This window comes from Budorcas taxicolor, chromosome 13, assembly GCF_023091745.1.
Source record: "Budorcas taxicolor isolate Tak-1 chromosome 13, Takin1.1, whole genome shotgun sequence".
NCBI lineage: Eukaryota > Metazoa > Chordata > Mammalia > Artiodactyla > Bovidae > Budorcas > Budorcas taxicolor.
The window spans coordinates 57312130-57327658 of record NC_068922.1 but is presented as its reverse complement, the minus strand read 5'-3'; the positions used below and the strand labels follow the sequence as shown (position 1 = coordinate 57327658).

The 15529-nt window shown below is 48.9% G+C and overlaps 1 protein-coding gene across 1 annotated transcript in view; it reads left to right on the top strand.

The window, feature by feature from the left end:
• The first annotated feature begins 1258 nt into the window (after positions 1-1258).
• Positions 1259-15529, top strand: part of GNAS (GNAS complex locus) — a 53868-nt gene continuing 39597 nt past the window's right edge. Inside the window, exon 1 of the mRNA XM_052650647.1 lies at positions 1259-3221. Coding sequence (XP_052506607.1) covers positions 1259-3221 — 1963 coding nt within the window. The remainder of the gene's footprint in view (positions 3222-15529) is intronic.

Genomic DNA, 15529 nt, shown 5'->3' with positions numbered 1-15529 from the left:
TTAGCCTTCTCCCAGAACAGCAAGACCCCTGGAACTCTGGGGCCTTCAGTCTGTGGGGTCCCTGTGTGCGTCCCACAACCCCCAGTTCCGTGCCGCGGCAGCTACCGCTTGTAGGGTCTTGGTAGTAGATACCCAAGACCCTATTACTCCCTTGTACTTATCGTCGTCCCCATGAACGGAGAAGAACCCTGCCTGCGTCACCGTAGGCCACTGCAGAGACCCCAGAATGTGGTGGGGATGGGGGACATTGATGTGCTTTATAGGAGCCTGCCTCGGCAATCGGCAAACAAAAGCCGTAGAAGCGATGTAAAGTACCCCAAACACATTTTAAAAACAAATTGCGTGCTCACACTCGTCACCCCCTTTCCCCTCGCCACCAGTCTGCTCCGCCGGTGGGCTCACGACCACCTGTCGCATCGCCGCGCACTCCTGCACCCCCTTCGCACGTGCCCGAAGCCTTGCGCTCCAGACTCGGGACTTAGGATCTGAGGCTGCTCAGGGCTGGGGGCTGCGGCTCAGGGGTTCAGGGGTAGTTTGGGGTTACGAAACACTCCTGCAGTCCCCCCTCCCCCCGAGGAGAGTCTGTTGGGTCTGGGAGGGAGGGGTTCAGCTCCTGCGCTCCCGCAGCCCGGGGCCCACGTCTTGCGTCACGTGTCCTGCAACGCAGGAGAGCGCTCTCTCTGACCAGGGGAGAAGCGAGGAGAAACACAACAAATCAGTCAGGGAGAGGACTGGAAGGAGCCAAAACGTCCCTGCGAGGCCTGCGCGCATCGGCCCCCTTACCCAAAGTCTGGGGCTCCCGGAGCCTGGGGCCGGCTCCCAGAGCCATCTCGACACTGGACCTGCGTCCTCTGGTGGCAGAAAAAGAGCACTACGAGCGATTTTCGGACCGAATCGGCGCGCTCCTCTGATCCAAGCAGGCGGGGCTGGCCTGGGACTGAGCAAAAGAGAGAGGAGGGGACGAGTAAGGCCAAAGGTGGTGGGGGGTGTCCAGGGGGCAGCCTGAGGGGATAAAAAGTGACCAGAAAGGAGCCAAGACTCAACCAGCAAAAATAGACTTGTTTTTGCCATGGTCTGGGGTTCGAGGCCTTGAACCCCTGAACCCCTAGACCTCACTAGGGTTGGATAGTGAGGTCGGAGAACTTTCCAGCTGGTACTTTGATTTAAATTTTTTGAAAATATTTTTTTTCACCCTAGTTCGGTTGGGTGCTCCGTCTCACGGGGCCCCAAGTTTATTTTAAGAAGCCGCCACCGTGTTATGGGCGTGCGCAACTGCCTCGACGGCAATAATATGTCAGGACAACGCAATAACCCCCTTGAACTCGGGGAACAGCCCGAGCAACCACCTTTGGAGGCCCCAGGGGCAGCTGCCCCCGGTGCTGGGCCTGGCCCAGCCGAAGAGATGGAGACCCCACCGCCTCACAGCGAGCCCATCCCCATCGAGACTGAAGGCGAAGCCTGTGGACCCCCAGAGGTCTCCAGACCCAACTTCCAGGACCTCAGCCAGGCCATCAAGGAAGCCGGAGCCCAGGGAGGGTACAGCCCCCCTCCCGAGGAAGCCATGCCCTTCGAGGTCGAGCAGGCCAGCTTGGGAAGCTTCTGGCCTACCCTGGAGCATCCTGGAGACACCACTGGGACCGGTGCAGGCCTTGAGGCCTTCAGCCCACCGGTCATGGAGCCCGGAGCCTCCCATGAGGCCGTTCCAAGCCTGGGAAGCTACAGCCCTCCACCAGAAGAAGCTATGCCTTTTGAGTTCGAGCAGCCTGACCAGGGAGACAACCAACCTCCCTTGCAGGTCTCAGACCTTGCTCCAGGAGGCCCAGGTTCGGTGGTCTTCAGGGCTCCTCCCAAGGAGCCCCGAGCCATCAGACCTGCAAACGCAGGCATCAGAGGAGGATGCAGCCCTCCCCGCGAGGAGGATCTGCCATTCGATTTTGATGGAGCAGCCTTGGGGGACGACAGCCCACCCCCTGGGCTCCCCCGAGCTATCCCACAGATCGACGGCGGTGGGGGCAGCCAGATCACGACAGTCGCGGTCTCGAGTGCGATCCTCCTCACTCCCGCCGCGAACGAGCCCCCCCTCTGGGTCCCCGGCATCATCGGCAGCCCATCTCGAGAGGCTGTCAGACCTTCTCCACACTTCGCGGGAGACAGCCCCCCGATGGAGGTCTCCAGACCCCCGCGCGAGATTGGCAGCGCCCCCGTTGGGGTCGATGACGCTCCCGGCGACATGGACAGCCCCCCAGTCGCGCTTGACGATCTGCGCATCGAGGTCTCCGGAGCTCCCGTTGAGAGAGAGCAAGCAGAGGGAGAGAGACCCCCAGCCGAGGGAGAAGCAGCCGAGATGGAGGGAGGCTCAGCCACCACAGCCGCAGAGGGAGGCAAGGTCCCTGATCCCGGGGACCGAGCCCCTGCCGCCGCCGCCGAGGCAGCACTGGCCGCTCCAGCCGCCGAGGCAGCCCCGGCTGCTTCAGACCCCCCCGCCGCCGGAGCAGCCCCTGCCGCTCCTGCCGCCCCAGCCTCTCCTGCCGCCCCGGCCGCTCCTGCCGCCCCAGCCGCTTCTGTCGCTGGGGCAGCCCCGGCCGCTCTTGTCGCCAGGGGAGCCCCTGTTGGCCGGGCGGCTCCTGTCCCCCGGGCAGCCACCGTCCCCCGGGCAGCCACTGTCCCCCGGGCAGCCTCCGTCCCCAGGGCCACTCCTATCACCTGGGCAAACCCCACCTCGGGAGCCCGACCCGAGATCAGTTTCCTTAGACCCCCCAGCCCGGAGATCCAGGCTGCCGATCCGCCTGTTCCGCAGCCTCCGCGCGCATTTGCCTGGCGGGGCAGGTCAGAGCCCAGCTGCTGCTACCTCTACGACGACCAGATATCGGTCAGCAGCGACAGCGGAGACGAATCCGACGATGGGACCTTCGGATGCCGCCGCTGGTTTTCGTCCAAGAGAAACCGCCGCCGCCGAAAGCCCCGGAGCAACTTGCTCCACAACTTCCTCGTCCGGGCCTTCCGAGGCTGCGTCTTCGGATCCGAGAGCCCCCAGTTCAGAGGCTCCTTCAGCCCCAAGGTCAAGAAGGTTGCCTTGGCGGAGAAGCGCAGACAGGACCGCAAGGAAAACGCGGGGAAGTTTGGCCAGAAGCGGTCCGAGAAGAGACACAGCCAGCTCACCAACAAGCAACTCCAGAACAAGAAGATGGACAACTCGCATACGCACCGCATGCTGTTTCTAGGTAATGCGGCGGACTTTGCCCGTGGGGAGCAGGGCCACCCGGGAACCCCGGGAGCGGGTGGCAGGGCTGCCCGATGGGCCTCCGGGCCTGGCGGCGGGAGGTGGGTGTCTGGGCCGAGGCGGGAAGAACCTGCCAGAAAGTTCCAGCACGGGGCCCTAACTTTGCCCTGGGAGCGGGAGGAATCTTGGGTGGGCTTGGGTGGGGGAGAATGTGCCCTTTGGGGGATAAACATGGCGCGATACAACACTTAAGGGTCGTTTCCAGCTGGACAAACCAGTGCCAGCGATCGTAAGACCACGTCGCCGAGTCGTGGGGTGGGGGACGGCAAGAAAGGCGGGGGCTTCAGGTGAGCCAGGAACTGCGGGGCGGGGGGATGGGGTGGGGGTGGGGCGCTCAGGGGTCGCTCATGCTAGCTGGCTGGGGCCGTTGGTGGGTTGGGGGTTGATGGAGAACGTGCGTCCCTGCCTCGCCCGCCTCGGCTTCCCGGTATCGGACAGCTTGTTGTGGGTGTGCATTGGTGTCCACATTGTGTCCGCCTGTGCATGGTATCCTCAAGTGTTCTCCAACCCCCATCCCTGTCACCCCCCAAATTACCCGCCGACTGTGTACTTGTACCGGGGAATGGGCTGTCTTGTGTTTTGCGCCATTGCGCGGGCAAAAACTTTCCGTGAACACACAACACACTCCGGCGGTACCTGTGTGCTGGCGCTGGCGCTCTGCAGCGGGCGGCGCGATACGGGCGGCGGGAAAAGCCTGAGAAAGTAGCGGGAGATGCTGGGGAGGTTGTGGGGCCACCAGCTGAGCTGCGGGCGGGGGCCGCCTCCGGGCGGCCTCCATAACCTATTTTCTGTCTGTCTTTCTCTCTCTTTTCCCCTTTGCGCTAAGCGTTTCCTCACTTCTTATTCGTTCGCCAAACCCTCCCGCCTTTACGGTTGAAAAACCAGACACGCAGGTATCTGGGGTGTCCGGGGCTGCGCGCAAAAATTTGGTATTCTGCACACATTCGGTTTACCTGGTGGGAGATGAAGGGAGGAGGGGCAAAAAAACCCTACAAACCACACCGGGACTGGTTCCAGGGGATGGGCGTGGCTATGTTTAAAAACTATGAAATCTTTTTTTTTTTTTTAACCTAGGGAAGAGCCTGAGGTAAGCCAATCCTTTACCCTTTTACCAAATACAGTAGGAGGGGCTTGGTTCTAAGAGAGGGGTTATGCGTTGGGAGTTGAATGCCCATCTTGTGTTTGAAATGCAATTAAAATAAAACTTTTTAAAACAAGCTTCCAGTGTATTTTAAGTGTGTGGATAAAATGTGAAAAAACTGTGAGACATCTAAATGTTTACATGTGAATTTTTTCAAGCAGCTTTAGCTGGGGGCAGAGAGGCTCAAAGGTAAGACCCTCTGCATATGGGCTTGGGATACAAAAACATTAAAAGATCTGTTGATAATCCCATTGGGAGGATGCCGTTGATGGCCCTGGCCTCCGCCCTCCTCCTCCCCTCACTTTTCCAATAGCCTCCTCCTCCCCCCACAACAAGACCCTCTGCTGCGTCTCCCCAGTCCTTCCCTGGCCCCGCCCAGTCCCCCTCCCTCCTTCCCCCTCCCCTAGATTGTCCTTAGCTCAAATCTGGGTCTTGATTCCTGTGCCACTATCAGAGCAGCAATTAGCAAAGGTCTGAATGTGTGGCTTAAGTGAAGATTTCAAAAGTGAAACTCCACAATCCTAACTTTTTAAATTTTATTCTCTAAGCCCTCTCGAGGGATTTCAAGATTACAATTTTTCAGGCTATGCTACATTTGCTAAATATTTTGTGATGTGCCATATAACTGTGTGCTATTTTGATATGTGCTTCCCACAAGTCACAGTTTTAAATGTGATGGTCATTTTATTCATCCCCACCCAGGGAAATAAGGACAGCATCATTTCCCTCAAAAACATCCAGGAGGGAGGTAGTTTTACACTTCAGATGCCCTAACTGCACTAAAGGCCCAGAGCCTCAAATGACAATGTGTTCTTTTCCTGCGGACAACTGATTTTGCCACAACAGTTCCATTTCAACATTCCAAACATAGCACTGGGTAGCACACCTGTGATGGGGGAGGGGCCATAATTGGGGGCAGACAGGAGAGCCAAGGCACAGTGTGCACTTGCCGCCTAATTGGCAGTGTCCCTCACATGCTGCAGCCTCAGTTGCCTCATTTGTAAAAATCTTTCAAGCAGATCTTCATTAAATTTTCCTTTGCTCCATGCCCAGAATCTCCTCTCCTATACCTTTAGGGTGGGGCGCACCACCCACTTAAATCAAGACTGGAGGCTTATGCCATAGGTTATACAAACATCTACCCTGCAGCAAACAGTCCATGTCTGAGGCTGAGCCTTAAGAACAATAGAAGTTTCCCTTGCTTAGTCTTGTTTTGATGCAGGGGGGAAAATTCACCTTATAAAGATTAGCTGGGGTCACCCTGCATCACCCTGGCCCTACACCCAGGTCAAGCACCTTTGCATGCAGTGTGGTCCAGTGAGCCTTGGGCCCTGTCTATCAGGAAAACCTGAATTCAGAAAGCCAGGTTGCCTGCTGTGTCAGTGTGGCTCATTGAGCCAGGCTGCAGTCTGATAAGACTTTGTTTTTTGTTTTTTGGGTTTTTTTGCTGAAGTGACAAGAGAGGTACCCCACTGGATCTGAATGACTGATTGGGGAGGGGGAGAGAAGGCAGGGTGAAGACCCACAGACATCTAGGACAAACATTTTCACTAATATTTAAATCCTAACACATAAAACAAGATATCCATACATGCCCACCCTTGAAAATGCAGACCAAATGACCATCATTTTGATAATTTGTGACATACAGATTCAAATGTTGCTTTAACAACATGTGTGCATTTCTGTGTATATACCTTCCCCATTTTTATTGCCCAAACAGCTTAACCACATTACAGAGATTCTTAAAAAGATAGGTAAATGGTTAGATAGTCGATAACATGACTGAAATTCTAGAATAGCTAAAAAAAAGTGAAGCCCATTTCTTACTCAACACTATCCAACGATAGATTTATTTCCATGTTTCTATTGCCTTTCTGAGTAATTTCAGTGGCTTAAACATGTTTTTTGAAACCTAATTTGGGTGATTCCATCATTTTCCTTTAAGAATTGAAGGGACTGCCAGGTTAGAATTTCTTAGTAGCTACTGCATTTATTAAAATTGTGCAGGTAAATGCTATATATATAATAATGGCTATTCTGTCATGACACTTTATTTATACAGTGAGTCTCAATTAATTGTATGATCATTTATGCCACCAAGTACAACAGTGAGGGCTCCGTCTCATCCTGCTGGATACCCCTTTCCTTTTTTTTTTTTTTTCCTTTTTCAGTTCAGCCCTTTTTTCCTTATTCAAAATGCCTCCACTGAGTCATTTGTTGCAGTGGGAAAGTCGTGGCTTATCAGGCCAAAAATCTCTTCCTTGCCTTTTAAAATCCAATTTCCTACAGATTTTCCTTCAAATAAAACCATTTTTCTATATAGCTATGTTAGTTTTTATCATTTGCCTACATTACAGATACCTTGGAAAACTGGTATTCAGCAAAAAAAAAAAACAAAATAAGATTTGTCACTTTTTTGTTTATTCCTCCCACCTCCTTACCTTCCCCACCCCCAGTTTGAAAGGAACAGCTTCACTGCCTTCAGAGTTATTAGTAACCTGTAATAGTAATGATTACACATAATGATAGCACATTCTTACTGTATTTTTAAATGCCTTTCATCCAGTCACATTCATCCTTTGCAACAGCCTTGGGCAATAAAAATGTGATGGGACCCCACTGCATAGGCAAATAAACCAAAAGCCTAGTGATTAAATGTCAGTTACTTTTGCTCAACTCTGCAAGATAAGTGAGGGCGTCAGAAGTTTCTAATTCATTGCTTGTCCCCAGAATGCGGTGATACGCTATAAGGCATCGTTTTGTAAGTGTGCTGTGTGTTCTCTAGTTCCCTTGTCAGATGACAGGTGCCCAGCAGTCTTCTGCTTCCTGAATTATAGCCAGAACCAGACAGATCCCTGCTTATAAATGTCCACTGTGTGTCCGTGAAACGTGAGCCTCCCCATTTCTGGAATACCTGTCACTGTTCTGGTGGTATTTTGTTTCCACATTTGTTGTAACCCATCTGCCAACACCACAGCCTTAGTTTGTTTGTTGGACTTCTTTTTTTAAAAGCAGGTTTTCCTTAAAGTCTTTTAAAAATCCCCCAGAAGTATTCGTTAGTGAGGTCTAAAGTTTTTCTCTTTACTCAGGTTTCTACTAAAAAAGATACACACACACAAAAAAAATACACCATCATCATCATTTTAAAATAGTTGCTTTTATGCCTAGCCCCCTCCATTTTTAGTGTTCCAGTGTAATAGACTTGTTTAGAATCTCCTGGCTTGGATCTAATGACCCTATTAAAATAACTCTTGCTCAATATTCTTCATAGTGATTATTTTTTAAAAAGTATTCCTTCCTTTTAGTCAGGGTTAATTCCTTCTTAGTGAGAGTCAGTGCATAATCTTAGAAATCACCTTTGACTTTTATGGAGGAAGGTTGATATTAAGCAAAAAAGAAAAAAAGACATCTTTTTTAGAGAAGGTAACCTAACTGACTAGATTTGAAATTCTCCATATCAACCATGAATCTTTTTAGAGTCAATTTCCCCACCATATGAAATGTACCTCTCACCCCCAGCAGAACTGTGACAACTGTGACCCTCTAATTCCCTCCCCATGAAGTGATTTTGGGAGACGTGTAGATTGCAAAGGCAAACTGTCCTCTACAGTTGATGTGACAGGGTCCCCACTAACAATGAAAAAAGTTAGTTGAGGAGGAAACTGCAAGCACTGGTCAGCCTAATTAACCCTCTCCAGCCCTGGTGCCCCCCCACCCCACCCCACCACCACCCCCCTGCCAAGGAAGAGGAACTCAGACTCTGGCCCTGTTAACTCCAACCTCAACAGATTTCATTGAATTAGACTGAAAGAGTCTTTGTTCCATCAGATTCCTGTTCTGGCCCATGGTCATGCAGGGCATAAGACGGTAAAAGTCGGGCCGGGGTCTCTCCTTGGGAGTCATCTAAAGGGTCAACTAGTCCAAGTGGCCTTTGTAAAACTGAGGAAGGCTAATGGGAAGCCCCAGATACAAACTGACCATTGGTGTAGGCCAAGGAGCCTCTGAAAAGGGAGGGGAGGGGTGTTTCCAGAAGAATCAGAGAAGGATGTGTCCTTTTCCTTCATTGTCTAAAATGGGCACCAGATACTAAAAACTGAGAGGAGCCTTTAACTAAGGGCTTGGCACATATAAGTGTCTGATAAATGGCAGCCATTATTTTTAGGTGTCTTACTTGTCTTCCTGGATTTTTCTCTCCTTGGTCCAAGTGAGGGTTTTTATTTGCTTGTTTGTCTCATATTTTCTTAGCTTGTGGGATCTTGGTTCCCCTACCGAGGATCGAATCCACACCCCCTGCACTGGCAACGCAGAGTCTTAACCACTGAACCGCCAGGAAAGTCACTGGTTGTCTTCTTTGTTTACGGTATTCCCTGTGAGACTTACAAATTCTAAAAATCCGAGGCACCCATCCTGTCTTTTCCTTCTCAACATTTCGGAATACACTCTTTATCCAGGTTTTATAAACAAGAGTCAACCCAAGCAGTAGACGGACACGTTGCCACATTTATGATGGTGTGGAGTCACTGTTAGGTGAGTGACAAGATGAGGTGGGAGCTTATTCTTCACCTGTCCTGAGAAAGCATTACCTACTCCCCTCTCAGATCCCTCGCTGCCGCCCCCCCTCCTCTTTATTAGCCCTTATCTATAAATCAAATCACTACTGTGGTTGAGCCCGGGGTCCTGAGCACTGATTGCTCTGTGCTTATTACACATGCCAAAAAAAAAAGATTGTCTCTAGTTTTCCTTCCGACAGCCAGATGGAGAAGAAGGCCAGCCACTGGGAATGGAAGATGAGAAGACCCTCCGAGAATGAGGTAGGGAACAACACCCAAAAATACCCACGTTTGACTTTTCCTGGTTGTTGATGACATGCTCAGCTGAGACATGAGACGCTCTGGTCTCTGACAAACAGCAAACCCTTGAGAGGCGCAGCCCCCTCCAATCAGAATTCCTGGAGTAGTTTCACCCAGGCAGCAACTGGGGGCTGTAACAGGGAAGGACATTCGGGGACTGATCTGTGACAGAGCAGGGAACTGAACAGTAAGAGAGCATGCGCTGCCATCCTGCCTTAGAGGAAGAATGCACTGCAGGGTAATTTGTTAAACCTCAGGAGAATTCTCAAGCCTTTTGACTCGTGGAGTTCTGCCCACAGAACCTGAACATAAGATCTTACTGATGTTTCTTAATGATTCAAATTGGGGCGAGGAGGGAGGTATAAAGGCATAAATTGTTATCGGATCCCAGATTTATTATGAGTCAGTCAACGTTTCTGAAGTTGTCACACACACTTGGTGTGTAGGACAGAGTGAGTACCTTAAACTTCCCTTAACGAGTTGATAATGGGAAGGGAAATCTCGTACTCACTTTTGAAGGCGTGCCACAGACAAGCTTTCCCAACCTCCATATCAGCACACAGCGCCAATTCTTCTAAGGGAAAAAGAACTTGATTTATCCAGCTCTCACCTCTCCCCTACGATCAAAAGACCAGAGCACCTCACTTCTCTTTCCTCTCTGAGCAGTTTTGCCTTGCCTCAAACTGACTGCTAATTTGCAAATGACTGTGAAGATATAGATGGATATATATATTTCTTTTTTACAGGGAACCTTTATTCAGGTAAGTTTATAGCTGTGGGATTTTTAAAAAGAAACAGTAATTCCTGTGATGAGGCACACAGACTAAAAGCAGACACTGTAATGTAGTCCATGGCCAAGAGAGGCTGCTTGCCAGGGCTCTGCTGAAGGATCCAGAGCCAGGTCCTGCATCTCGGCAAGTCTCCATCCAGGCCCCACTGACCTGGGGGACCACAGGCCTGGGCCTCAGTTTCTTTAGCCATACAAGTAGCTAACTGGTCCACTGAAAAAGAAAACAAACCAACCTGTTGACATAGGGTGTGTCACTTATGAGGTACACAGCTACTGAAATTGCTGGGGCACATGGACACTCCCTTTTAAGTAGATGCTTCTTGTTTCTCTGTGGTTCCATAAGGTACCTCCTAAGTTTTTTTGGCCTTTGTAGTTTCTGAAGTTATAGCAAGTGTCCGTGTTAATTCTCAATCACTGTTTTCTGGATAGGTCTGAGAGGCCCAGAGTCTACTCCATTAACTTATTCATAAAATCATATATGTCATTCAGGGGTCCTTCCACCCACTGCCCACCCCCAAATATGAATTATTTTTTTACTGACTGACTCTAGAAGGGCCAAGAGACGATGGGAGTGAGTTGGCATTTCAGGTGACCACTAGATGGTGAGGTGGTACAGGCAGAAGAAAGGTGTCACATCGGTATGGCAGCGAGAGGGGAAGAGGAGAGCCAGCCAAGATAGAGGAGGGCTCCCCTTCCCTGCAGCCCCACCCCAGGACAAAGCCCAGGTTCTGATCAAAACCCCTTTGGTTGGTAAGGCCCTGGAGCTTTGGTCAAAACTAGTCCCTCTTATTCTTAAACTGTGACTTCTCCCTGCTGGCTCTCTGCTGGGAGTTTAGCATTTTCAGGGGGCTCTGTATAACAGAGGGGTCCTTCATAGGCAGACCACTGACATGTTGCCATGGAGACCAACCTGTGCAATGTAGAATGTGTGGGAGCCTCTCTAACCTCTGCCTACTAGATGCCAGTAACACACATACACACACACACACATACACAGAAATACACAATACACATGCACACATACACATACAGACACACAAACATACACACAAACACACATATATACGAACGTACACATACAAACATGCACACACACACATGCATACATATACACACAGACACAAATGTACACACACATACACACAATACACATGCACACAAACATACACAGATACACACATGCATACATGCATACACATATATACACAAACATATATGCATACACATACATACATATACACACAAACATATACACATTTACAGACATAGACACATACACACATACCCCACCCCACCCACCACCACCACATACACAAAGTGTGACAACCAGAACTGCCTCCAGTCATTGCCAGGTGTCCCCTGGAAGTGGGGGAACAGAAATCACCCCCAGTTGAGAACCACTGCCCTCACATCAGCATCAAATCCTAGGAAAGGCAGAGCTCATACAGATCATAACCTGACCACTTTAAAAAGAAAACTATTATCTTCAGAGAAAAAGTTGCTAACTTCAGTTACTAGTAACCACTCAGAAATGTTAATTTCAGCGTTGGTGATCCTACATTCTCGGGTAGAACTGATTTCCAGATATCTCTGAGAAGAAGGTGACCTCCAGAAGTTTACTAGATGACCCTAAATGGAAGAGAAAAGGAAATTATTACAGGGAAGGAAATAATGAATCGGTCTAAGATTGCTGATTACACAAGTCAGTCTGTAGCTAATAAATAGTAGATCAGGGCATAAATAGATTTTAACCCTTCAGTGATCTCATCTACCACTTAGGGGTTCTTTAGGGGCTTCTGTTTGAAGCAGGCAGGGGATGGGATTCTCCCTATCTGATGTGCATAAATTGATTCACTCTGCATCAGAGACGAGTATGGTCAGGATAGTAAGGACTGGTACTCAGATGGCTGCTGGTCACATAACAGGTCTAGATGGTTGGGGCCTCACCTACGTGTGTCCCACAAAAAAAAAAAACAAAAACCAGAGCCTGTGATTGGTAATGTGTGCATTGCAGCCATAGGGTGTAGGCCCTGCTAGCTGGGTCATTGTAGTCCTAGCCCTATGGGGAACCAGCCCATTGCATGGGGGTGACCCCTAACCATTAAGACTTGAGATTTCAAGGCAGGAAGTTGTAGAGGTGGGTAGGGGGCAGTGGAAGGAATGACTCTGAATGACTGTACTGATGAAGGTAAAATAAGATCTTTAAGAAATAAGACATACTTGTGCCAACAGAAGTGAGAACCCAAGGACGTTTCCTGTTCAAGAGTTGCACTTGGTTTTTGGTAAGATGGTGGATACACCCAGCCGTCCATACCCCCATTGCTAGGGCAGATTCTATAACCAATATCTTGGAATAATCACAATAAGACTAAGTAATTTAAAAAATTTTTTACAGATTATTTTTTTACTCAAGTATAGTGAATAAGTCATTTTATTTTTAAATAGTGGTCTAGCACCCCCCAGCTTGCACCTAACCAGCCCCCTTCCCCGCCCAATTAACCCTTATGGAAGGAGACTTTTTGCTTCTTTATTATATTTTGAGCCTAAAACACTTACATGTTTGCCCCCTTCTGGTCTTCCAATAGAGCTATTACAGATTCATTTGAGATTTATTAGTTTTTAAGAATTTTTTTTTTCATTTTCCTTAGCGAACTTGGAATTTGGGGCCCTTAAGTTAACTGCAAAGTCTAGAAGGAAAAAAAAAAACCCTACTCTCCATTCTACATACCTATAAGAACTTAGATTTTTGCTTTTACTATTAAGATTACTTTAGGATAAAGGGTGAAAACTGGTTGGTAGTTTAATAAATTATCTACTGGATATTAAAAAAAATAGGTTCCAAGTTTAGTTAAGCAAAGTGCCCTCTAACTAAGATCTGCTTATTGCAGAATCCTCGAAACTACCCAAGGCATGTTTTTTTTTGCATGTTGATTTTGACTTTTTGCCTGGGACCAAGTGCAACATCTTTCCAAGGAAATGCTTAGAAGGCTCCAGGCAGAACCCAAAACAAATGCCAGACGTTAGGGGAAAAATTTTAAAAGTTGGATTGTCATAAAACTAATAGCTGTTTATAATTCCACACTTAGGTGATTTCATTTCTTCCTTTTTAGCTGCTAAAAGGGAAGCATATTAAGATCATTTTGTTTTGCAAACAAATGGCTTGTTTTAAGATGGACACTTGACTGAGGGTTCTCTTTTCCAGTTGGAGGGTTTCTCTCGGGATCTTTATCCTTGGGAGGTTTGGTCCGGGGTGGACTTGTTGTGTTCATCCTTTGCCATGCTCCCAAGTTACCCGGATTGCAGAGGGGGTGGGCACAGAAGCCCTGGCTTCTTCCCAGGATCATGGAAAGGGTGCACTGGGTGAACATTAGCTGGCTCTCATTTCCAGAACCTTGGTTGATTCCACTGCTCTATTCAAGGATTCCATGAATTTGCCAAGTGACAGCCAGGAAAGGCCAAAACTTGATCCTTAAAATACCAACAAGGCTCCTCGTCCTGAAGATTCTGCATGGTCAGGGGAGATACTTAAGCTTGGTGGGTGGCCCTAGAGAGAGCCAGGAGGTGCGGCTGTCAGTGTTCAACTTTATGTAGAAAGAGGTAATGACCCAAGGGACAAAGCCAAATCCCTTGCAGACGTCTTATCCTGAGATTTAAGTTGACAGGTGCCACAGGTCTCGCTTTTTATTCTTTCTGACCCTAAAACCTTGATTCCCCAGAGATAGGGTCTGACTTCCCATATTAAGGCAGGCTCCAAGCTGGGCGCTGACCTTTCATTCTGCCAGGAAGAAAGGGTTGGGGAAAGGCCACCAGGACTGCTTCATTGGAGAAGGGCAGGGGGAGGGGGGAGCTGTCCCATTCTCCCCGGAGGTCTGCCCAGCTCAAACCTGGGGTCAGAAATCAGCCTCTTAAGAGATTCCCTCATTTTTTCTTTGCTTTCTCATTTTCTCTTCCTCTCTTTTGAGATTAAAAAAAAAAAAAATTCTTACTTTAGGGAGGTTTCTGAGCAAGCAATACCTTTTTTTTTCTTCCTTTCTTTTAGGGAAAGGGGCCAGAACACCAACTATTTAGGGCTGGGAAGTGGAGACAATAAAATAATGCAAGGCTGTTCGTATCTGGCTGGCAGATGGCGCTCGGCTTTTACAATTGAGAGCCTGGCTTTCCAGAATTCACAGGGAGCTTGCGCCCAAGACAGAATTCCGCAGCCCCCTCCCCTAATCCTCTTTCCCAGGGTCACAGTCCCCACCCCTCAAGGCCCAGGGATCATTTTCTTTTTTTTTTTTAAAGGTTTTCCAGTGGAACAATGGATCTCTAAGCACAGATACCCTTTTAACTAGTGGTTCTGTTAGACCATGGCCCATGCAAAAACACACTATCACAGTGACCTCTAACCTCCCAGCCCTTTGGCGTGCCCTCGGTCTTCCGGGAACCAGTTCTGAGACCTTGGGCAAATTGCTTATCTTCTGGGTCCCAGTTTTTCTCATCTGAGAAAGGAGAGGACTGTCCTTTTCACTTTAAACTTCTCTAATTCTCTTCTTAAAAGTTTTAATAGGACAGGTATGCCAAATAACCATCCTGCCCCGCCACACACACACACACACACACACACACACACACACACACAAATGTCTTTCTTTTCTCTTAAAGCATCCTTTCCAAAATAGCAGCTTGTACAGGAAATATTAGGCCTGTCTTTTGCTCTTTGGCACCTAATTAATAATTTCTGGGTACCCGTCATTGGGAGAACCTCTGCAGGATGCACAAGAGGGTGGGATTCTTTCTCACCCCAATCCAGGGCTAGAAAAGAAATTCCGAGGTGTCAGAGGTCCTTTTGTCCATCAGAGAAACCCTGGGAGGTTCCTGGAGGAGTTAGCATTTGAGACAATGTGGGAAGATCCTGGGAGATGAGGGAGTGGACTTTGGGGTAGATACTCAGTGCTGTCTTATAGAAAAGATACTGGCAGGGGGTGAATCCTTACAGTTTTTTCCATTCATGAGAAAATGGTTGGGGGTTTTTGAGGGTCTCTGAGATTTCAGGGCTAGTTTTTCTTTTCTCCCATTTATGACCTTTCTCTACCTCTCAGGGCTGCAAGCCTGTTGAGCTTTCATGGGCATTCTTACTAAGAAGAGTTTTTCCCAGCTAAGGACCCCCACCCTCCATCTCAGGCCCAACCCTGGGCTTAAAGGAAGGTCACATCTGTCATGATGAGGCCAAGTCCAGTGGAGGGACAGTGAGATCCGATGGGGTCTGGGGCCAAGTTCCTTGGTTCCAAAGAGAACAGGGACCCCTTCCATTTCTCTTCTCCCCTCCCTGCAGCAGCTGTAAAACCATGAGGTCATCTATTTGAGAAGGGCCACGTGAACTTCCTCCCATGCCAGGACCTACCAAATCCTGTCACAGGAATTCATTCCTGTCCAACAAAACCTACCCTCCACTCACCATTCTTAAATACACCCTCTCCCCTTCC